At 41.6% G+C, this 25468-nt stretch overlaps 1 protein-coding gene across 2 annotated transcripts in view; it reads right to left on the reverse strand.

Annotated features, from left to right (window-relative positions):
• csmd2 (CUB and Sushi multiple domains 2) overlaps window positions 1-25468 on the reverse strand; it is a 271925-nt gene that overhangs the window by 94053 nt on the left and 152404 nt on the right. For both annotated transcript variants that reach the window (XM_026155795.1, XM_026155797.1), the window contains 14 exons: window positions 21928-22110; window positions 20255-20445; window positions 19856-19991; window positions 16702-16896; window positions 14461-14599; window positions 12898-13085; window positions 11156-11344; window positions 10444-10560; window positions 9795-10010; window positions 8672-8860; window positions 7084-7253; window positions 6798-6954; window positions 6414-6605; window positions 828-954 (listed from right to left, as the gene is read on the reverse strand). In XM_026155795.1, coding sequence (XP_026011580.1) covers window positions 828-954; window positions 6414-6605; window positions 6798-6954; window positions 7084-7253; window positions 8672-8860; window positions 9795-10010; window positions 10444-10560; window positions 11156-11344; window positions 12898-13085; window positions 14461-14599; window positions 16702-16896; window positions 19856-19991; window positions 20255-20445; window positions 21928-22110 — 2389 coding nt within the window. The remainder of the gene's footprint in view (window positions 1-827; window positions 955-6413; window positions 6606-6797; window positions 6955-7083; window positions 7254-8671; window positions 8861-9794; window positions 10011-10443; window positions 10561-11155; window positions 11345-12897; window positions 13086-14460; window positions 14600-16701; window positions 16897-19855; window positions 19992-20254; window positions 20446-21927; window positions 22111-25468) is intronic.

Consider the following 25468-nt stretch of genomic DNA (forward strand, 5'->3'; position numbering starts at 1 on the left):
CACACACACACACACACACACACACACACACACAAACACATATGTGTGTATATACAATTTTAAGACTTGGCAAGGACCAGATTATTTTTTTACCCAGAGATATAAAACCTTAGAATTTATAGAAAATGCACTTTCTTTTTACCATGACCATGACTTTAACATCCTAATGACCTCATCATGTGTAAAATGTTTTGTTGTGACACTGCAGGCTCAAAAGAACTCAGTAAACTCTTGCGCAATCTTACATTTATAAGAACACAAATTGAGTGATTAAACAAACACACAGAAGCCTGAAGGTGTTTTTCCTTCCTCCAAGGGCAAGAGTAATGGCTACGTATTGAATTAAGGAGGTAAGACGAGGTGAGGCGAGGTAAAGAAGAGCAAATAGTTTCATTAACAGACTGACAACACCAGGGGGTGAAACGATGAAAATACTGAATATAAACTTAAGTTTCTATTGATCAAAAGTGCAAAAGTGTCAAACAAGGAATGTATCAAAACCAATACAACCTGCAAGATCTCTCAAAAACTCAGAGCGCTTGACTTGCTTTTTTTTTGTAGTCTGACATCTTTAGACTCAGAGGACGCATTTCCTTTCAACCAGTTGTAACTCAGCTGTTGGCCAACAGTAGCTCACTGAAGATTGATTACACAGCAGCCTGTGAAAGTGATGAATACCACTGCAAAAGGGGGCTGGGCTAAATTGGAAGTATATTGAAAGGTGGTAGATTGAACGAAAGCCTGTAAAAAACAATGTAATCAGAAAACTAGACTGAGAGCAAAAATAAAAATTTAAAAAAAAAGAAACCAAGGACTGTTGTTCAGACCTTATAGTGCTTCCTGGGGCCGCCTCGATGGTCCACATGCAGTGCAGGTTGTGCTCGTATGGTGCCGGGTAGCCCGGAGAGAGGATACGACCGGAAGGCTCGTCTTTGATGGTCCCCCCACACTCGGCTGAAAAGTAGAGTGAAAGCAGCGAGGGGGAATAAAAGAAGTTAATAATGATTGCTACAACAAAGGTTAGCATACTTAACAGACCAAAAGTTGCATTACTGCACTTCCAGTAAAGTACAGCTCATCGCTTCCCTCTCATCATTATTAATTATTGACATAGCAGTCAAATCCTCCAATGTGACAGACTCCATCATGTAGTTAGAAATTTGAATGATAGGAGGGAGAGCGGCCAACTCAATACACTCTGTGTCTCTTTGGCTCAGCAAAGGCAATTCACCATCTTAACCGTGATCTCATCTTTGAAAGCTGATGGAATTATTGACTGAACAACACAATATTCAATTCATCATACTCCAGTTCACTGCCACTTTTAAGGAAGTGTGAAGAGTGTCAAACAAAAGTATAGGTGCGCAACACGATAGGCTGTGAATGACTTGCTCATCAGATGAGTGCCATTGTTATGAGTGTGTGTTTAGTACTAGTGGCTGCAGTCAGTAGGATCTCTCTAGTATCATATCACAGTTCACAAAACATAACCAACATAAACTCAGTCTCTAGAAATTTGTCAACACAAAAACACATTCTGGGAAACAGCAAAGCAAAAATCGGAGCGCCAAAACAATCTGTCAAGAAAAAGGGGAACAAAATCGGGTTCTTTTCCAGTAACTTAAGTAATAAAGTGCTTTCAGAAATACTATGACTGAAAAGCAATTTTCAGCCCTTCCTTCAATTACCACAAATTACTCTGAATGAAAAAAAAGAAGAGAAAAAATGTTTAACATCAGATTTTAAGTGTTTTTTTTGTTCCCGTTTTGTGAGGCCACTGTAACTGACAAGAAGATGTTAAAAGTGGCTCGTGTTTCTTTTCCTTCCCCTGAGAGAAAAATGGATCCTTCAAACAGAAGGAAAATTGAGGTCTGGAAATCATACTGATGATGATGGTGATGATGGTCTGTGAAATCCATCAGTGACAAGTAAGCCTTGTACTTCAATACAGCAACTAAACACAGACACGCAGGGAGAAAAACAGAGAATAGGAAGGGGGGGGAAGGGGACTGACTGCAGGAGCACTTAAATTAACATAAGATTGTAGTACTTTACAAACTGACCATCAGAGAGGGAGAAGCTGCGATTTCTCCACAAACAGACAAAAATACTTTGTTACCTTTTATGCTGCAAATATGTCATTTCTTCTAAATGCAAACAAATATATTTCTGTCTTTCAAACCTCCTTATACAGTACATTATACACCAAACAGGCATAACATAATGGCCCACGTCCTCACTTTAGCTTTGACAGCATTTTAGTAGATAAAGGTGAAGTGAGCCGAGCCTGGCAGATCCCCATGTACTAAATAGAAGTGAAAGAATTGAAAACGGGAGAGAGAGTGGGGTAAAACTGGGGGATCATACATAGATAAGAACCGGAGAGAGTGTGCTTGGAGGTGTGGTCCCGCTGCTGAAATTCAGATACTTTATCTCAAAATATCCCATTTATCATGGAATATATCAGGGAGCAAATGAAAAGTTTTTCCAGAAAGTTGATGTATTAGAAACGAGGAAAATGGGCAGGCACAACAATTTGAGCGAGTTTGACCAAATTGTGATAGCCGGATGACTGGGTCAGAGCATCTCCAACACTGCAGCTGTTCTGAGGTGTTTCTGGTTTGCGGTGCAGTATCTATCAAAAGTAACAGTGGTAAACTAATGCTGAGTGATGGCCTGCGTGGTCCGATTCAACGAATGAGCTACTGTAGCTCGAACTACTGAAAAAGTTCATGCTGGTTCTGATAGAAAGGTGCCAAAATAGACACAGAGCATCGCAGTTTGTTTGGGGCTGCATAGCTGCAGACCAATCTGGGTGCTCATGCTGACCTCTGTGCACTGAAAAAGCCCCAACAATGAGTATGTGAGCATCAGAATTGGACCACGGAGTAATAGAAAAACTTGGCCTAGTCTGATAAATTCTGTTTTCTTTTGCATCATGTGGCTAACTGGGTGCATGTGCGTCGTTTACCTGGAAAACACCAGGGTGTACTAGCTGGCGGAGGCAGTGTGATGCTTTGGGCAATGTTCTGCTGGGAAACATTGGGTCGAGCCCTCAATGTGGATGTTTCTTTGACAAACATCCATGGAGGCAACATCTCACAACTTACAGGACTTAAAGGTTCTGTCAATACCATCTAGGTGCCAGATACCACAGCACACCTTCACGGGTCTAGTGGAGTCCATGTCTCAACATGTGATGGCTGTTATAGCAGCAAAACCGGGACCAACATAATATTAGGCAGGTGGTCATAATGTTATCCCTGACTGGTGTACATTTAAGTAACAACGATCACCATAGTTAAACGTTTCTTAAAAACATTAAGATGTGGTGCAATTGTGGCTCAAGAGTTGACAGTTCGTCTTGTAATCGGAAGGTTGCCGGTTCGAGCCCCGGCTCCGACAGTCTCGGTCGTTGTGTCCTTGGGCAAGACACTTCACCCATTGCCTACTGGTGGTAGTCAGATGGCCTGGTGGTGCCAGTGTCCGGCAGCCTCGCCTCTGTCAGTGTGCCCCAAGGCAGCTGTGGCTACAATGTAGCTTGCCATCACCAGTGTGTGAATGTGTGTGTGACTGAATGTAGTGTAAAGCGCTTTGGGGTCCATAGGGACTAAGTAAAGCGCTGTACAAATACAGGCCATTTACCCAAAAAATAAAAATATGAACATATCATTCTTCACGCTCCTGCTGAGGCTTTCAGTCTATTTTCAAGCTTTTCCTACCCCTTATCCTTTTTTTGTGCTGAAGAAAACTTGCTGTTTCGTGGATTGAAAAGGCAGTGATCTATCACAGTAAGACAAAGCCATCGCTTTCTTCTTGCCTTATGACCTAAGAAACTACCGCTCAATGCTGCCATAGCAGTATAACTCCCCGAACCACTCTACCCCTTCAATCTCTGCCCCCACATTCATCAAAGTTCAGCTCAGCGTCTCTTCCCTTTGTCTCAGTCTCAGCCTTAGTGGTTTTATTTTTTTCATTTTTTTCCCAGAATGCTTTTTCAGTATGATCACAAATGAAACCCATGAAGTCATGTTGCTGCTTTGCAAATATGGAATTTCTCTCTCTCTCTCGTTTTCTGTATAGTGGGCTATCATTTTTGAATGACATTAGATGTGCACACATACCCAAACATAACAATAATAACATCCTGGTGTCCACATCGGAGCTTCTGTGTGAGATTCAACCTTGCAAATTTCTTCTTCTGTGACTTTCAGTATACACCAGACTCCCCCCCCCCCCCCCTTTTTTTTTTAAACTCCATTCTCCTTCCTGGCCCTTCCCGCTATACCCTCCCCATCTGTGCTCAGTGTGTCCTCACTGCGAGAAAATAATCCCACCATTACAAGCAGAAACAGTCCCACATCTGCTCCTAAATTCACTCCGGATGTTAAGCTATCATCTGCAGTGAAAGGAGCATCGGGAGGACAAACGTGTTCGGGGAAATACAGTTTGGCGAATGTTGTTTATATCCAGACATGAAATTACCTGTCAGTTTGGTTCGGAAAGGGAGCAGAGCAACACTATTCTAATCACCTTGGCTGATGTCAAAGAACGCCTGTCTCCCTGGTTTTCTTCCTGACAATGTCCAAAAAATGGCTCTGGGTGGGTTAGCATGATACTATATATATATCTATATGTCTGTGTGCCAGAATATATGCATACAGTGTCTGCGGTGGCTGGCAATAAGTGACAGGTGACTTGTAGATGAACTCTGAAAATAAAATAGAGGGATCTTCCGCTAAACTTTCATGAAATTATCTCCATCAAACACATTTTTGAAAGTCTTCAGAGTACAGACAGGGGGGTTAAAACCTTGCTTCCTGGGCTCAGGGTTGCTGCTGATATAGTGTCTTTTTTTAGAAAAAAAAAAAAAAAACAGAGTGAAAGGGGGAATTTGCAATCATGATGCAATAGGAATATAAAAAGAAAAAATAGAGCACAGTCATTTTGGATGAGATAATGCACTGAATTGCTGGGAAAGCAACCAAATGGATGCCCCAGAATAGCAGCGCTAAAACAAACCACAGAGCTTTTTTTCCAAACTGGTATATTCACATTGTTATTAGGAAGAGGAACTAGGTCATACATCAGCTAAAGAAACTGAAGCCGGCTTGGATTAGCCGTGCAAACTATAAAGAAAACACAGATAAATGCTGTAATATATGAGGATGCAACACATAATGCTACTTTAACTGGAAATCTTTGCCTGATTTTAATACAATATATTGTAACAAATAGCAATGGAAGAAAAGGGAATTACACAAAGACATGATACCATAGACTGATGCAAAAGTATGTGATACTACACAACATGTCATGCTCTTACACACTGCACTTGAATATGGAAACATATCTATTTATATTATATTTTATAGGTCCACTTCACCACATTTCTGAGACAGTTTTAGTTTTTTCACTCCAGATCACTCAATCATGTCTATCATTGTTTAAATAGCTTTTTTTTTTCTTTTTACTCCTTATTGCTCAAATAACTTTTTTATGTCCCTGAAATTCCCCCAAATTCTCACAGACCACTGATGCTGAGATACAGCTATGATGGCCCCTAACAACATTAGGACTGAGTTGGAAGTATTTTAATAGAAATCACAATATTTTCCTAAAGTTTACCAAGTAATCTTGGTTGCTAAACTAACGTAGCTTCAGGGGTGGCTTTGGCTCACGAGGTACAGTAGGTCACCCGCTGATCGAAAGGTTGTTGATTTGACCCCCGGTTGCTCCAGTCTGCATGTCAAAGTATCCTTTTCCAAAATATTAAACTTGAAGTCACTTTTACTGTGTTGATTGGAGTGTATATGCTAGATAGAAAGAACTCAGAGGTAGAAAAAATGTGCTTGTATGAATGCAAGTGTGAATGAGGCATGTTGTATAAAGCACTTTGAGTGCTCGAGTAAGAAAGTGCTATTTAAGAAACAGTCCATTTACCATTTAACCAGCAAGTGAAAGTGAAAATAAAAAGGACGGGCAAACCTCCCTACTCAAAATAACAACCCCCCCTCAAAAACTTTACCTACAAATGAAAGTCTTCCAGAGGGTAAACAAGTGACTGGTACCGCTTTAACTTATCTCTCTATGTCCATCATTGCTATGTCTGGTACATAATGGCACCGGCACCAAAGGACACCTTGTGTGCATCAACAGTGTCTGACAGAAAGCAGTTTTTTTCAGCCTTAGTTATTTTATTTTTGCATTGAAGTACGTAATTATTCATGTATGCAACAGTTGAATTTAGCATGTTAAGATGTCAAAAACCTGGGTTAAATAAAACAAAACAAAACAAACTTATAAAAATGCAGTGCAAATCTAAACAGAGCACCCAGTTGGCCAAAGTCTTTGCTGTCTCAAAACTTCAAACTTCAAAAATCTCCAGCCAAATTCAAAACGATCATACTCACCAACACAGAGTGGAAGGGGGCTGTCCCAAGCCCTCCTTTCGCCCCTCAGGCAGGTGAGCACCTCAGGACCTTTCAGGGTGTAGCCCGGGTCACAGCTGTAAGACACGATGCTCCCTGCAAAATGACCCTTGTCCTCCCGCTTGTAGCCAAACTGGGGAACACCTGGATCCTCGCATTTCACGAGCTCGAAACCTTTAGCAGAGAGCGAGAGGTAAAAAAGAGGCAAATTCGGGCGGAGAAGAAAGAAAGAATTGTTGTGCTTTTAATGCGCCAAAGGCAACAAAGAAAAAATTGGACAAAGCAAGCACAAACTACACTCAAAAGACTCTGAATTTTTAAAAAAAGTACATTGTATTTGTGTGCACAACAGAGTGAGTTACTTACTGGTGAAGTGTAGTTCAAAGCCTTTACTGGTGTTATCCGCATTGCTGATGAACTCGAGCCACATAGAGCTGGAGGTGGAGTTCAGGGTTGTGTCTAGCAGCTCGTTGCCTGTAAACACCCCCAGCAGGCGAGCCTTATTACTGCTTCCATCAAAGACCTGGACGGAAGAGAGAGAGAGAGAGTGGGAGGAAGTATTGGAATTAGGAGAAGCAGGTGCGCGCACGCAGATATGCTAACAAGGCGTCATACAGACACGGGGAGGATACAACTCCCACCACCCTCTCACTTTGAGTATGTCATCCTCCTCCAGTCTGAAATCCCGTGCCCGTAGCTGAATGCCTTTGCCAGGCTGCGTCTGGATGGAGTAGATGCACTCGTGGTTGTTGCCGTAGTAACCGGGGTAGTTGGGTGAGAGCAGCACCCCTTGCATACCAGTCACGGATGAACCACATTCAGCTAGAGAAAAAGTAAGAGAGCAGAGACAGACAGAGAGAGAGAGAAAGAGGTGGTGGTAGTGGTGGTGTTGGAGAGAGCAGAGGACATGTCAATCGCTATATGCTTGAAACTCCGAGTGTATTTATTCATGCTGTCATGCGCGGGGAGATGGGAGAGGTGATGGGGAGAGGAATATGGTCACTGACTAAACCTGAATGTTGAGTGGCACATCATCATAATCACACTGCAATCTGAATATGATTAACACTAATTTCAGCTCTATCTGAAAATTACTTTTTCTGAATCACATCAGGGGGGGAAACTTGGGGGAAGACAAAGTTTTCTCTTAAAAAAATGGCAGCCAGAATTGAAATGGCCACAAAGGCACCCTCCTTTTTTAACTTTGAGAATGCACCCAAGTAAGATGAGGTAAGGTGATGGGGCTGTCTTGGAGGCATGTGGAGAAGAATCAAGTTTCTAAAATGAGGTTGAGAGTGATAGCAGTATGAAAATATCAAAATGTGTCTCTGGTGCCATCCTTCAAAGACCTGAATTCATCTGGAGGGCAAACCGAAAACCAGCAGCCAAAGCTTCAGACAACTAAACAGAAAGCAGAGCGAGCAGGTTTTTGTCAGGAAATTGACTGACCTACTTTACACACGCCTAAACTCTGCGAGCAAACATTTAGAAACAAATCATGTATTAACCGAAATGCACTGTGACGTCACCATCACGCTATTCACTCGAGTCTAATTGCTCGTTTTCAGCAGCGTGTTAAATTATCTGCGGTTCCAATTACGTTCCGAGTTTAGACACAAAAAATAAATTGAATGTGCAAATAAAGTAATTCGTGCAGTTTCCAGTGTTTCCACATTAAGTTCCATTTTAATGGTGCTTTTAGTTTATTAAAAGCTGCCACGCTGAGGACAAACACAAGTAGGTCAACGATTGCCATGGTCACTGATGCACCTATCATTATCGTTACGAGCATTAAGATGCATTCATTTTCATATCAGAGCCTAAATGCCCATTAAGGTTTGCTGCATCACAGAATCAACACACTGACCTACATCTTCGCAGTCTGACCCAACATGTTTCACATGCATTAGCAACAAGCACGATCAATAATTAACATATTTAAGCTGTTTAATGCTGTCCTCATTAGAACGGTGGCACTATGTAATTTGGACAAAGTAAAAAAAAAAGCTCAGTTTCTGGGAAGCTATCCAACGAAGAGACAAAACTTGTGTGTATGGAGGGATGATAATGAGGAGATTTGAAAGGGGAATGCCTCGCTGTCTAACGTGACTGACACTTCTGTACATTTCTTAATTGTGGGGGTGTGTGGAAGGCTAATGTGCTGGCATGGCATTGGGAGATTAGAGAGGTGGGGAGGCGGGGAAGTGACAAAAGCCAAAATAAAGCATGTGACCACCTACCAACACACCTTGGCAGAGGGGAGCTCCACACCCGCCTCCTGCCCCCTAAGCAGACCACCCTCGCTGGACCCTCCAGTCGGTAACCTGGGAAACAAGAGAAGATGAGGGCATCGCCCACTCCGTACTGCAATCCCTTTCTGGTGCTGTAAGGTGGAATTCCAGGATCTTCGCACGGCTCCAAATCATAATCTGGAAAATAGAGAGAAAAAAGTATGAATCTTCAGCACTGGCAAGTAAAGAAAGTGTAATAACAGTTTTGTCTGTGTGGGGCTTTTTATCTGCGATGTGTAAATGTGTGAAACGGGCTAATTAAGACTTCTGTCATGCTAGGAAAGTTAAGAAAATATTTCAAAAAGTAAAAGAGGGCTAAACCTTCTGAAATATGACACTTTTCTTCTAAACCCAAGTTCACGTCTAAGGATCAGAAGCCCATATGTCATTTATTAAGATTATTCAAGCAGAGCCTTCAAAGGGACTTTGCAAGTAATGAAACCATTCCAAACATTAAATCTTTCGTCCATTCAGCCACTGATAAGAATTCACACTTGCTATTTTAAGCCATCAATAACATCTCATTAGATTTTATAAGAATCTCTTTCTTCGGCGTCCTAATGTTCAAATCTAGAAATGCTGTGAGAACAAAGGAGGTAAATTATGCTCTCAGTAGGTAAAGGGTCATTAGTGCTCGTTTCTACTTTATTCATTTAAAATGAGTCCGTTTTCTTGGTGTTAACCTATTTTACTATTCATTCTTGAGTACATGTAATCACAGATTTCCAGAGGACTGTTTGTATCAATAACTTTTTCAGAAACCATAATTATTAAAAATACATGAAGAAATGCATGATTAATGTTCTAAAGCAGAGATTTTACGTTCTGGGGCACATGCAGCCCACTTTGATCTTAACAAGGCCGAACCAGACCAGTGAAAGTACACGATAAATGAGTAGGATTACAGAAAAAGTGATGATAATTCATAGCAGACTGTCCTATATTTATCTGATATGGCATATGTTTTCATTCATTTGCAGAAAATGTACTTTTTAAAATTGTGAAGTCAAACAAAAAAAGACAAAAAACAGTTCAGAAGGCTTTAAATCCGTAAAACTAAATTTATTCTCACCAGAGAAGGTGATGTTGAATCCCTCATACGAAACGGAAAAGTCAGACAGGAAGCGGATCTGTGCTGTGTAGTTTCCAAACAGCCCTGCGCTGAGAGGCGGAGGCAAGGTGGAGCCCGTCAGCCTCCAAAGTGGCTGAGAGAAGCTGCTGTTCTCTGTCACCAATAAATGATCGTGAGGGCTCTCAAGGTGGAAGGTGTGGAAGGTGAACTGGACACCTGAATACGAGGAGATGAAAAAGCCATTGTTGAAATGTTTGGGTTTTTTAAATCTTTACATAACTTATATATGCATAATAATAAACATCACATACATAATAATCATGAAGGTGGAAAAAAAAACATTGAAAACACAATATTTTCTATATCATAACACATTCAGTACAAATTCCCTATCCTTTTCCAAACACAGCTGCACCTGTGCAGATAAAGCATCTGCAAATAAGGCTCAGTCAGTTTGATATGAGTGCTCGACCAAAGGCTGGAGAATCATCCCATGGCGCCGTAGCCTTAGGCCAGCCTCTCAGCAGCCCGGCCTTACAAAGACAGCTTGTTCGGCAAAATAAAAAGGCCACTCAGTAGAGGGAAATGACATTGTAACAGAAATTGAATTTGACTGCCGCATGTGTCGACACAGAATTTCTCTGCTAACCTTTGCCGTGGGAGGTCTCGATCATCCACGTGCAGTTCAGGTTATGCGGGTAAAAGTCTGGGAAGCCGGGAGACAAGATGGTGCCGGCGTTGCCCTGGATGTAACCTCCACACAATGCTGGTGACGCGGGACGAATGGAAACAGTGGAAGATGGATGAAGGAGAGAGATGAGCGCAGAAGCAAAATCAGAGAGGACACGAAGACAGAAATAACGTTCCCCAAAAATAAATAAATAAATGCTAAAACCGTCTGTGCAATTCCAATGTGGATGAATGCATTTTCCAAGATGTGCCCTTCAAGATGGCACACAAAAAGACCGAGTGGATGTTAACAATATCATTACAGAGAGGACGGGAGAATCAATACTGTCCTTAAATATAAAAGCATTTACAGACGAGGAAAAAGGGAAACATCAAAGGGTATGTTCACTGCCGCACATATAAAACATTTCTGATGAAATGAAGCAGAAACTTTTAAAGTCTAAAACAAGAGTCCTTGAAAGAAATGTTATCATCTCATATGGATTTTATAATAACTCAGGAATATATAGCTATTTAAATGTGATGCAATATGAAGCAAAGTGCTTAAAATGATTTCTCATGTTTCATCTCTAACAACACACAACAATGACTTTAGCTTTAATCCCATTTATGAGTGGGGAGAAATCTGGCAGGGGGACCATTCATTTCTAGGTCAATATTATGGAACGTACCATCACAGCTAGGCAGGGGGCGACTCCACTGAAAATTGGGTTCACATTCTAATGGCTCAGAGTCACTAAGCGTGTACCCTGCGTCGCAACTAAATGTCACCAAAGCTCCGACGTAGAAGTCGTTCCCGTGTCGCTGCCCGTTGACGGGGATGCCAGGATCCACACAGTGATCTGATTGTAGCTGCAGGGCTGCAGAGTGAAGAGAAAATAAAGGATAAATGACATTTGATCAGAGGCAGACACAAAAGGCTCCGAATTCACCTGCAAGTGTAATTATCATAACGGGTTACGAGGAGGTCAACAAATGTTGAAGGGCAGTTTACTTTTATCAAACGATTCTTATAAATAATTCAAACGAATATCATTTTTCCACAGAAATGAACCAATAAGAAGTTTTCAAAGTACTTTTCCGCTCCACCTCGCGTGGTGAAGTTGTGCTTATAGTGAATTATTGAAGCTTTGCAAAGATTTAGCCACAGAGAAAGTGGAAAAGGTTGCCAGTATATGCTGCAAAGGTGGGAACGAGGCTAGGTAGAAATGTGTAAGTGTGAAACCATGGGAGTGTAAATACAGTCTCGAGCTTGGCAATATGTCAGGGCAGAAATACATGAAAGAAAAACCCATTTTCTTTCTGATTATGCGTATTCTAATAACAGTGGCATCGTGGTGAATTTACATTTACATCTACAGCCAAAACTGAATAGCTTTCACACGTGCAGTACAGAAAATAGGTTACACAATCTACAGTCGGGGAAACAATTATTTGATCCCATGGTGAATCTGAAAGTTTCCCTACTTCCAAAGAAACAAACTGTCTCTAATTCTTATGATAGTTTCATTTTAATGGAGAGAGACAGAATATCAACACTGCATAAAGGTTATTTAAATCAATTTGCATGTCATTGAGTGAAATACGTATTCGATCAAAAAACATGACTTAATACTTGGCGAAGAAACCCTTGTTGGCGAACAGTCAGTAAGACTGTAGTTCCTGTAGTTGGTCAACAGGTGGATTTTGGTCCACTCCTGTTTACAGAAACTAAATCTTTTAGGTTTCGTGGCTGCTGCTTAGAAACTCATAGTTTCAACTCATAGTTTCAACTCAACTTTCAAATCACAGCAGGTGATTGGAGTTCAGTTTTGGCACTTTCTCCCTAGCCTTTTCTGAATCATTGTTCATGGGCAAACTTTCCCTGTTGCTTAAAGTCTTTGCTTGATGCTGCAAGACTTTAGTCCATCACAGTGTAGCGTGAGATCAATGGTGTTCTTGGTGATTCTGGTCCCAGGTGTAATCAAATCATTAGCAAGCTCCTCCTGTGTAGTTTTATTCTGATCCACCACCTTTCTCATGATCATCCACACCCCATGAGGAAAGTACAGCACCAGCAGTCACTTTCTCACCAAGCTTCTTGCTAATGGCCTTTGGCAGGACAACAGTTTCGTCCCTGATGTCCTTTGACAGCTCCTTGGTCTTGGTTGTAGGGGATCAAATTCATATTTCGCTCAATGACATACAAATCAATTTATAATGTTTATGTATGTATTTATGTGTTTTCCTGGATTTTGTTTGATATTCTGTCTCTCTTCAGTAAATTAGAGATTGCTCATTTATTAATAAGTGAGCAAACAAATAATTATTCCCCCACTGTATATGCAACAGATGTATTTCTTTTAGCGTCTGTGGTGCATAAGTGAACAAACTGCTTCCTGTGTCACTGTGTTCAAAGGTGGTAGGCCCTTACTTTCATAACGTATACGGAAGCCAATGTCAGAGTGGCTCTTGTCAGTGGTGAATAGGAGATACAGGAAGTTGGAGGTGCTGATCAGGAACTGGGGAACTTGTGTGCCCTGGTAACTGCCAATTAGTGGTGAAGAGGGAAAACGTCCATCTCGCACCTCGAGGACATCATAGTTAACCTCGGTGCGAAACCTGAAAACACAAAGCAAAGCTTTTTTTGACTGCACCTCACAAGATCCGAGACAATAATGTATGCCTTTAGTAAATGATTGTTGAAATTAATGAAATGGGAAAATAAAGAACTAAACAATCATAATCATGCTAAAAATGTATATGTGAACTAGTCTGTCTTACATGAGCATCTCAATTCAAACCTCATCGTCTTCATTATTAAGTCAGATCTACAATAAATGCAAAGCTCGGTTACAAATCAGACAAAGTGGAGCCTGCCCTGGAGCTCCACACCATCACACAACAGTGACATATCCACTGGGACTTCTGTGCATTTATTTGAAATTAAGCAGCACGAAAGCAGAATATCAAACGAACAGACGGGAGTTTAAAGGTAAGATCTGCATTAGTAGATTGTATCAAAAATAAGGTTTCTCATATTCCATAAATATATTTGCCTTCTGCTAAATTATCAGGGAAAAGAGATCAAGAGTGGACAAAGAGCTCATTTTCACTTCATGTTTTAATCTGTGCTTGACTAGCTGGATAAAACTTGATGAAATGAACAATTTGTAAAGTAAATGAATCAATATGGTCTTAACCAAAAACAGGCAATGTAGAGAATCCCATCTAAAAATGTATTTTTGACATTTAGCCAGTCAGTGTAATAACAGTGGTAACTGTACAAAAGCGAGTGATGCTGCTTTTGGAGAATCCTGAGACATTTGGCTTTGGTGGGTGTATACAGTATTTCAATAGCATGTATGTGTGTTTCTGTCTTTGTTGCCTGAGCCACTTCATCTTCAAAGCGTGAATAAATTGCTTAGTTTCAGAACCGTGTCATCTAAATGAAGCGGTTCGTGATATTTTATTGATGTTACATAAAATTAAAGAGCAACAAACATTTACGCGCTATTCATTTTGCATGGCCCGCTGTCGTGGAAGCGCTCAGGATGAGCCGGGTTAGCGAAGATGAGCCTCAGTGAAACACTGATGTAGCATTTGATCCTACAACTGTCTCTCTCTCAAACATCAGGACAAATTACATCCACTCCCATTTCCACAGTCCCTCTTGACAGACCATCTCAACTTACATAGCCCTTTGCATTGTGTGTGTTTGCGTACTTAGGGCTCAGGATATCAAATGAAAGCATCAAACCCCTCTGAAGGACTTTAGTAAATAAAGCAGTATTATCCTGGTTGGTGGATGTGTTGAAGTGCATTAGATCTACTGCATTACTCCGATAAAGGAAAGGCGTTGGGAGAGGTTAAAGTGAGACATAACGATGTAAGAACACAGTGATACAGTGAGAAGGTAAAAGCAATAAAAATCCAAGCCTGTTATGAGAAAACAGAAAGTGCTGGCACAAGAGCAGTTGCTATGTGGGTGACTCACTTGTCGAAGATGATCTTGATGGGGTAGCCTGGAGGAGCCTCAATGATCCATTCACAGTTAAGGGCCTCCTTGTATAGTTCTGGCCAGCCAGGGGAGAGGATGATTCCATTGGGAGCCTTCAGATCCCCTCCACACGGGGCTAACACAGAGAGATGAAATAGAGGTAGAGAAAGAACAGATTAAAAAATAAAAAATGAATGCACGTCTATCCTGGATGATGTATGCCATTGCCCACAGATGTTCCCATGCATCAGCTGGGGCTCATCCCATTTCTTTTTGCTGCCAAGGTTTATCTTATGGAAGCTGGTGACAGCGCGCTTCAAGGTTAACCGCTTCTCCCGGAACACGCGTGTCAGTGTTTGCGTGTCTGTGTGCACATGAGCATTTATTACGCATTTGTGTGCCACCTATGCAAGGAGTCAGGGTTTTAAACATATCATCGAGCCCTTCTCCCATCAAAAAGACGAAATGGGACGTCTTTGATCGCTAGCACAAAAGACACTTGAGTGCGCCGACCCCTCTCCTGCACCCTAATCTCTGTTACAGCTCTCTTTGCCGCATCTCCTTTTAACTGCCTATCCTTAACCAGAGCACACGGGCACAGTGGACGGCTTCGTTACTGTGCCAGCTCCTCGCTCCCTTTGAAGTGGAATGATTTAATCAGCCAACTCAGCATACTGAAGGACATCTATAAAACGCATTAGGCTACAAACGCAGGGGTATGATAGATGGAGGAACACAAAACTGCTGTGGCACACGGGGGTGGGGTGGTGGGGGGTTGTGACATGTTTTAATAGTGGTGCCTCGTTTGCGTATCACAGACAGAGAACCTGATTAAGTCCCTTGGAGCTCCAGCCATGGTGACTGCACTTAAAGCGGCTAGTTAATGGTGAGTATTATCTAAACTAAACTACTTCTTGGGGATAGTTCATTGAGTATTGAGTCAGGCAGAGATGATTGTTCAGCTCTCTCTATATAAGCAAATTATGGCCGCTGCATCACAAACTGGAAAGAACAAAGCCTCCGGGTCATCACCAGCTTCAATTTGAGCTCAGCTGTCACTGACATAAAGTTACTGAGAATGGAGTAATTAACTATATCTCCTTTAACTATTTGAGAAAAATCTAATTCAGGTGGAGTTATTACTATTATTAGTATTATTTTATAACATTTTTGCATACTTAGCTAGCTATACCATCAAAACTACTACTCGCGATTCAAAGTTTGCTAACGTTTGTATACAAGAGGTGACAAAAACTTTTTTTTTTTTGGCGGTATTTGAGGCAAATAGCTGGCTGGGTAGTACCATTGGGAGATAAGAACTGCAGAAGCATTCAGAGGGACTGGGACATCAAAGTCCAAACTGGTACAGATATTTCTTTTAATCTCTTTTTTTTCTCCTTAGTTTGTTTTTGCAAGGCGTATTCTGAACTTAGTTTTGAACTTTTTTTTTGTGTGTGTGTGTGTGTGTGTGTGTTAGAATTTTTTATTATTCTAACCAAATAGTCTTTTATCTTCAGGACATCCTGTGAACCTTGGATATTTTGCGTATAGAGGGTCATACATTTTACTGAAGTGCTTTTTAGAAGGACATAAAGTAACTAGTAGAGTGAATACCAAGGTAACAAGGTGCAGTATATAATAAATAAATAATGTGGATTTTTTCTGATATATACAATTTACTAGTCTGCTGTACAGAGAAATGTAATGAATAAATAAAATATAAACACTAAGGTTCTAGCTCTTTGTTACATGCAGAAATAGAAACAGGGGAGCAATTTGTTTCAATATGAAATGTAGATCATAGATCGTCTCTGACTTCCCTGCTCCCCTTGGGTCAACCTTCCCTTATTACTGGTAACATTTTATGTACTTGTTCTTTCCCTAATATGGTTAAAAGGATATTTAAGAGCGATTGGAGCGTGTAATCTAAACCTTTGAAGTCCCTGCAGCTGTACGTATGTTTGTCCAGGAAGGGGTTTTCATTTGTTCTGCTCCATATTTTTCTTCAGGCATCTTTTAGCAAAAGGATTCATTTTCCTCCAATAATCTCTTCAACTGCTTAGGTGTCAGCCACAAATGGTAAGCCAGGGGTGTCAAGCATAAGGTCTGGGGGCCAGAATCCCCTTCAGAAGGACATATTCTCCCGTTTAGCTGTGTTATACCTCCAGGACAGTCCGGGTAATGAGCTATCAGAAGTTTTTTTTTCTTCTAACGGTACACATGAGCCCTCTTACACACCTTCACAGCGAGGAACAGCGTTGTCCCACACCACATTGCCGTCCTTGAGAATGCAGGAGATGGTCAGGGAGCCATGGGTCTTAACAAAGCCGTCCTCGCACAGGAATGAGATGGAACTGCCCAGCTGAAGGCTCTCTCCAAAGCGTTTCCCATTAACCGGCACACCCGGGTCTGGGCACTCGTTGTGGCGGAACGCTTGTGGAAGTGCAGAGAAGAGATGGGGGTTAGTGACGAGTACAGAGTCAGCTTTTAGAAGACTTTAGAAAAAAAACAGACTACTTAATACATTAGCTATAAACAGGAAAAATGCTTTCCCTGTTGCTTAAAGTCTTTGCTTGATAATGAAATGGAAAAAGAGATTGTCTATAATTCTGCTGATATTAATCCACATCACATGCTGTCCTGTGTAAAGACTCCAAAATAACTGCTTGAGTTTCAAGACAAAACTTTTTCTGTCATTGTACCGTCAGCACTTAGCCACTCCAGCATGTAACAAGCGGGAATTTGTTTCACTTAGTCACACTGATTCACCCTGCTGCAGTCATTCTACAGGGTGGGAAACCACACCGTATGCAGATCATCAGTGCCAGATGACACTGCTGAAGTAATCGTGAGGTAAACAAACAAGGGTAATTGCTTTCATGCAGCCTCACAACTTTATCAATCAGGCCTCTCGATGAAATTTCAAGTAGAAAGAGCACAAAGAAACACAGTCATACAAGAAGAGTCATAACCCTGAAACACGGCCTGTAAACAAATACATCACCTCGGCTGCTATCTCTCTCACTTACTCTCACTCTTGTAAACACATGCAGGTATTTGACGCGTGTAGGTGTTGATGAATCCCTGTTCTGTAGTTACTGGACCCAAACCAAGTGCCAGCTACACCTCATCCATCACAAATATCTTATTCATTAACGCGCTAGAAATTGCCTAAATACAGTTTGGCATGTCCTTAATTAACATGAATGATGAAAGTTGTGTGCTCAGCCCCACAACCTCCTCAAAAACCGTCCTGCAGTTAGATGACACTGTTCTCAGGAACAAACCGTCATCTTCAATTAACTGCTCGTGGCATTCGTTCGGCACGGTTATTTATTTATTCATCTAGCATGCTAATTAATGCATTAGCCGCCATGTGTTGTCCACATTGTGGCTTTCCAGATGCACCTGGGCTTGGTTGATGTCGCGTCTGCAAATGAGCTCGTGCAAAGGGTGGGGGGGGGGGGGGGGGGGGGGTTGAAAGCATTCTGGCCTTGCTGAGCTGATATAGATTAACATCAAAGAGATATTTTGGTGAGAGCCGAGGTTAAGTTGAAACAGGATGAGCAATCTTCACAGTATACTGTAAACAGGCATCACTGTGCACTGCATTTAATGAACATATAAATAAACAGTAAGAGATCTCTGTCATGGAGGGGATTTGATTTAAATATCCTAACACAAACCCAGCTGCAGCTATCCTTTCAGGGCTTTGTTAAGTGTGAGAACAAAACTTGTATGCCAATGCTGATTCATACTATAAGACATATATGTAAGACTATGGCTCAAAATGACTAAATGTGGCAAATTAGCATCTGAGTGCAGTGCCTACAGTACTCGTACTGTAGGTGTGGTTAGTTTTATGAATGATTTACAAAGGTGGTGCTGCTTACTAAAAACGAGGGCAGTTGGTTTATTTCAATATCATGCGCAAAAAAACAAGATGTGCTTTTTTTTTTTTGCAGTGTTAAGTATCGGTGTATTTATGTTTATATCAGCTTGCAGGCTTGATTTCATTAATCTCTCACCATATTTTACAACTTGCGAAAGGAATTCTCAGAAATACGACTGCAACAGGGTCAGCAGCAAAAACCTCTGAGCTCCCACCTCCTACACGCAATCCTGTCTCTGCATTCCCTTCGTAAATACCAACAGCACTTTTTTTTAACGCCAAAACCCAGGTCGCGCTGGCACACTGAGTTAGCAAATCTGGCCTTAACCATGGTAGACATTTTCTGTATATTTTAATATTTAATCATGTTGACTGTATTGTTTGGTTTCTAATTACACTATATTGATTCTGTTCATTTTTTCATCTTTTTTTTTGGTGGGGGGGGGGGTTGGCACCTATTTCTTAGTTGGAGATTAAGTATCTGAATTTCAGGAGCGGGACCACGCCTACGAACACGCTCTTTCCAGTTCTCATCTATATAGGTTCCCCCAGTCCTACAAGCTGTTAATTCTCGTTTACATGCTCCACCCTTGCTCCCCTTTTCAGTTCTTTAACTTCTTCACTTCTATTTAATGCATGGAAATCTGCCAGGCCTGGGAGCCGCCGCCAGTCCCCTTCGAGGCGTTCCCCAAACTGCAGCTCAATTCATGTCCAAGCCATTCACCTTTACCTACTAAAACGCCGTCAAACATAAATGAGGACGTGGGTGCAGCTAGTGAATCTTTTATTAGGTTTTAGTTAATAATCTCATAATCTTGATTTGCATGATAAATATTAACTAATTACATTTTAAAACTACTATGAGTGTGCTCTCAATTAAAGACGGGAGAAAAAATTTAGATTTTTTCTAGCAAAAGGCACCTTAACTACCCGACACTTTGCGGCTCAGTGAGGGTTAGACGCTCCCTCCCGAGTTATTTTCTTTGGTGTAATGTAGAAGAATTTCAATACCAGACTCATAACACAATAGTGCGCATGCAATGAATCCTGCTTCCAACACTCAGAACAAAGTATAACCATAAAAACGGTTTACCAGAACTGCAGCCAGTGTGCTTCTAGAATTTCCTCAGAAGTCAGCAGCTACCCAGAACAGAATATAATGAGCACAGGTGCAAATGCATCTGTCAGGTAAAGATGCTACATCTTCGCTTGGGTTTTATTTAGACGTCAAGTTTCTATTTAGACAATAAAGTGAGAGTTTGTCATTTTTCTTTGAGTGTCTAAGTAATGTTTAGCCAGTTTATGCAGTCTATGGGAGACAAGCACAGAGATACTGTGGATGATTCATGAGCCCTATTGTATGTGCGCGCAAACACAGACACACACACACACATACTGAAAACATGCACAAACAATTGAGAATACAAAACATCCAACAGTCAATGTGGGCTTTTGTGATAAGCTTTAAAGACTTCACTTTATCTCCTTTGAGGTACTTACTTGTAAATGTGATGTTAAAGCCTCTGTCTGTGTAGGTGTGGTCAGTCAGGAACTCCAAACGGGCTACATGCGCACTGGTTGTTATGGGAGGAGGCAGGACATCACCAGAGAAGGTCCCCAGGATAGGAGATTCAGCCTGACAAAGACAGATAACGATTTTCTGCTGAGACCAAAGCTATACTCAGCTTAAAACCATTAAAAAAACCAAAACAAGAGCAGACGGATCCTACAGTGAGGTAGACAGATAAAGCGATAAAGTCCAGTGATACTGGAAGAAAGGTTGTTTAGCTTGTACGCATAATTACAGAGGCTGCTTTTCCTGCTGACAAGCACCATGACTGATAGACAGGTCAGCAAAGAGCCTTTCAAAGTAAGCGAGGACATCCGCTTATGCACTACCTTTCCCCCATCCTTGATGGAGAGGAAGTCAAACTGCTTCTCCATGCTGAGGTCGTTGAAGGCCAGATTGATTCTGCTCTCAGGGTTGGTGATGATGAGCCACACACAGTGCATATTGTTTCCGTACTCCTGAGGGTAGTTGGGAGATAGCAGCACCCCCGATGGAGTGGTAAAGTTGAAGAAACAGGAAACTATAGGAGAGATAGAGAGATAGAGACAAAGACAGCGGGTGAGAGGAAGAAATACAGATAAGCAACATAAAAATGAGAATTGTTCAGGAGACTGAAAACAAGAGGCAAATTCCATTTCCTTTGCTGACAACAAGCCACTATGACTTGATTCATTTTACTGAATCTGTACCACCTCAAGACACACGTGCCGTAGACATATTTCAAAAGAAGGAGACAACTCCAATAACCACCACTGTGCTGACAACAACCTCGGGCGACGTGCAACCTAATACATGTTACATTTTAGAATAACTCCACTTTTGCTGTGTTCACCTTCCTGTCCCCACTATTCAAGCAATTTAATGTGTCGACCGTGTAAAAACACTACAGACTACATTAGCATTTAAGTCTGGATACGAACAAAGTGAGACTTGAACGATGATTCAGGCACTCATGTTCACTTTCTCATGGGGTCTTATCAGTAATTGCTTATGCGTGCCTTACTAGTCAGATCCTGTGACCCTTTTCCACAAGACAACAAGACTGCCTAGACCACCGGCAGTTAATTGAAAGCCATGGTTGACATTTTTTGTCAGTGCAAACAGCTGTTGCATTGCTAAATTCTTCAGTTTGTCACTCTTCTGGTGACTACATGCACAGGAGATAAGGCGAGCAATATGTTGAGCATTACGCGACGCACTTTGTTTTCAGTATGGACAAAAATTGCTTCTGAAAAGCATCCAGATGAGCGTGCACATATTCTTAGGCTCATCAAAGGGTTACAGATAATCAAAGGCATAAGACAAGGCAAATTAAGAATGCTTGCTTTACTAAGGTGTCCTAGTTGGATACATTATACTTTTAGCTGACTGTAGGACCTAACAGAAATCAACAAATCTCATTTAAGCATGAAAAGGAGGATAAAATAAGATGCTTGGTAAAAATAAACGTACTGGCGACTCTCTCACTATGAAAACACACAATTGAACAGTTGTACGTTAGAAAAGCATGCGATCACATTTACAGCGTCAACTTCAACGGCAAAAGCAAGCCGGCTGCATTGTTTCAACATGACTGTAATATTTTGTTAAGCGTTAACTAAATAACCCATTTTTTCATAGTATTATGCAGCCAAAATGACATTTGGGCCAGGAAGCTCTCTGTCATTCAGCTCTGTGATGTTTATCTGCACACTGCAGCTTTTTGTCCATTCTATTGTCTCATCAATAATACAACAGTGGGTATTATCTGCATGGTCAGCTCTCTTCCCTCTTCTCCTCACCCTCTAATTCTCTCACTTTGTGTTTGTCTTTCATGGCGTTAATTAGCTAATAATCCCTCCTATTGTTTCAAAATCCACAGCCTCTGCAAGGCAAACTGTAAGGATAATCTGACAATTTATTATGCAGCCCTCCCTGTACTCGTCCCTGCGAGCAGTGTTTGATTCATGCACGTGTGCGCAAGGTGTACGTCGAATCGGAGGGGAGTCGTCCAGTAACTTACAAACGCAGCTGGGTTTCTTAGCTGACCACTGGTTGTTCTTCTGACAGGTGATGTTCTTCTTCCCCACCAGCTCGAAGGCAGGCAGACACTCGAAGTACAGTCTGTCCCCGTGACGGAAACCTGTCCCCTCCCGCTTGCCGTAAGCTGGAATTCCAGGATCTCCACAACTGCCTTGCTCAATCTCTGCGCAGGTGGACGTAAATACATAAGACAGAACAATTCAGCAAGCAACAGACTTATGCAAATTTCTGTGTCATGCAGAGAAAGATGAATTTGTGGTGTACACAGTACAACTACAGAGAGAGAGGGAGAAAAAGCCTGCTCTGAGATGGTTTTGCGTTTCTGTTCTGTTCCCTCCTGTTGGGGTTTGTAATGTTTGATAGTTTTACTATTGATCCTTGCGAGTTTTCTGCCACATCTGTTCACCTAATCATTATCCTCAGTATATATGACCCTGTTTCTGTCGGTCACCTGTCACATTGTACTCTTAAAAAGTAAAGGTCTGACTATTCATTTAAGTTTTTATTAATGTAGTTAGTAGACCCTAGCTTGTTCTTCCTGGGTATGGACTTGAAGTCTGCTAATGTACTTGTCTGCATAGTTTGCGTTTGCTGACTGAGCTCTGTGTATGACAACTACTCGGATGAAAGATTTGGATTTTACTTTGTCGCCCTCTGGAATCTGAATCTGGATCCTCTTCCTCATGAAACTACAACAGATATGATTATAGCTCCCATTGGTTTGTTCCATCCATCAATTTTCTTCCGTTTATCCAATTCTGGATAAACGGGGGGGCTTAAGTCTATCCTCATCTCCCACAGTGTTGGGGAGTAACGGAATACATGTACCGCCGTTACGTATTTAAAATACAAAATATGAGTAACTGTATTCCGTTACAGTTACCGTTTAAAAAGGTGGTATTCAGAATACAGTTACTTTGTTGAAATAAATGGATTACACGGCGGTACTTCCCTGTTTCATTTTGTCGCGGGTCAGGACTGTTTGGGTTTTGTTTGACAGCTACGTTCTGTTGTTCCAGGCGGCAGCGTTACGGTTGCCATGGTTACAGGGCGACGCTCTCTCTCTCTCTCTGCGACTGCGTGTTTCCTGGGTGAGAGAGCGCCTTTTCGTTGTTGTTGTTGTTGTGCTAAGCTAACAGGCAGAATGCTACAAGCATAGCTCTAAAGAATGTAGCATCATGGGCAGTGTAGTCCGTGCTGCAGGGAGAATGGACTGCCATACACGTTATGGGTCTGTGAGCGCGAGGAGGGAGAAAAAGGGGAGTGGAAAGGTACGAGTTGTCACCGAGGAAAAACGGGAGCTGGAAGCATGTAAATATAATAATAACCACTGCAGCCAAGAAGAGTGCCTGACGAGCCCAGTTGTAAGTAAGCTATTAAGACTCGACTGTACACCGTGTTCGTGTTTTCCTCCGAAAACAATAAGTTCCGTTGGAGCAGCCTTTCAACGCCTCTCTCTGTCTCTCGCAAGAAAAGTTGACCCACACAACAAAGTAAAGCTATTTTTCGGCTACCAGCCGACAGGGACCCCGCCGTATTAGTCAGAGGTCCCTTTACTACAGTTCGGAGTCGCGGACTTTCAGTAATAGTAATAAATCACACAGCAATAGTACATTCATGTTGTTGTAAAAAGCATGATAATATATTAAGTAATCCAATGTATTCAGAATACGTTACTGTCATTGAGTAACGTAACGGAATACGTTACAGAATACATTTTGGGGCATGTATTCTGTATTCTGTAATGGAATACATTTTAAAAGTAACCTTCCCGACACTGATCTCCCATAGGGCGAGAGTTGGGGTACACCATGGACAGGCCGCCAAGGCTGTCACAGGGCTGACACAGAGAAACAGACATACATTCACACACATTCACACCTAAGACTATTTTAGAATCACTAATCAATAATTTAGAATCAATCATCTCTTTTGCTGAAAGAGGAAGTTTGTAAAAATGGTGATTTGGAGTCAAAATAATGGAAAATACAATGAAATACAATACAATGCTGCTTAAGCACCAACTCTCTGATGGACCATTGCAACAGCACATTCCCTGCCCCCTTTTCCTTGCAGCGGAGTAGCAAAATACATTTTTAACTCACGGGAAACACTGAAGGGCACATCGCATGGAGAATAAGAGCTGCTCCACATTATCTGCATCAAGCATTTATGCAAAAGTGTCATTATGGGAAATGCACTTGTTTACCACCCACAAGATCAATATGGATTTAATCTCTGCAAATTCAGAATGCTGATAAGTCCGGGCTTTGTTTCAGATAACGCAGTTTGTGCATAAACCTTCACTGACTTTGACGTTTACCTTTGTTGACGCCAACATGAATGAACTCCCTGTCTCTTTATGCACTGTTTTCCACTTTGGTCTCTTTACTGTGTCTTTATTTTCCTAAACTATTACCTTCTAATCGTGCAAATCTCCCAAGTGCTTCTCCCTCCCCCCACTGAAAATGTACTCCTCGACTTACTGTGTGACAAACTACCTCGTTCGTGTTGGGAGCTGATGTGAGTACTTCACGACTCGTGCGCAAAACACACCAGCACCTCTGCGACCACTCTTCTTCCTTAAAACCAAACACGCCAATTTCATTATTGCAAGATTTATGCGGCCGCCTTCATTCACTAACTCTTTTTTTTCTACTTTTCTCAGGTCTTAGATTGCAGATGGGAATGCTGAGGCATCCTATTGAGGCATCTGGATGGGGGAACACAGAGAGCGAATAAGCTCATCCATCCAGGAAATGATGGCAGGGCCTAATACGATTTTAAATCGCACCGGGGGTGATGCCGGGTATAAATCCATACTCAGCCCTAACGATGATCATCATTTAGAACACATATTTAGAGCTCACTGCTGTTTGGATGTATGGCTGTCCTGAGGCAGCCTCATTCACAAGACAACTCATTGATCTTACGTGGAAGTCACCTTTAAAAGGGGTGGTGGGGGGGATGCTGAAAGCAAGTTTTGAGGTGAATCCAAGAGAGAATGAGAGAGAATGGAGGATAAAATGAACCGAGGGAATGACAGAAACCAGATCTGAAAGAGCAATCCAGCTGTTACGCAAACACAAGAATATCTACATATTAATGCACACGCGTGCAAACACAAACAAGATCATGCAATCACTTGTTCGTCCCTACACCCGTAGGCCTCTCTGCCTCATGGGTCCCTCTAATTACAACTTTAGGAAAAATTGGCTTAATATATAAGAATCCTTTGAAGTGTGTGTGAGAGCGTGTGTGTGTGTGTGTGTGTGTGTGTGTGTGTGTCTCTTGTTTAAAACATATTTATAAAAGTGTGTGTTGCACATATGAAAGCATCTTGTACACAACATACACAGGGTGGTAAGTGAACGAAACAGCTGCTGATTCTCATGAATAAGGGAAGAGATGTAAGGGCGTATTTGTTGTCCTTCCCTGACATTCCAGAATAATCCGGGCACGTTAATGGGACACAGACTCAAATTACTGTCAACAGCTACACTGCAATCTCCTAAGGCCTG

The sequence above is a fragment of the Astatotilapia calliptera genome, chromosome 22 (assembly GCF_900246225.1).
Source record: "Astatotilapia calliptera chromosome 22, fAstCal1.2, whole genome shotgun sequence".
NCBI lineage: Eukaryota > Metazoa > Chordata > Actinopteri > Cichliformes > Cichlidae > Astatotilapia > Astatotilapia calliptera.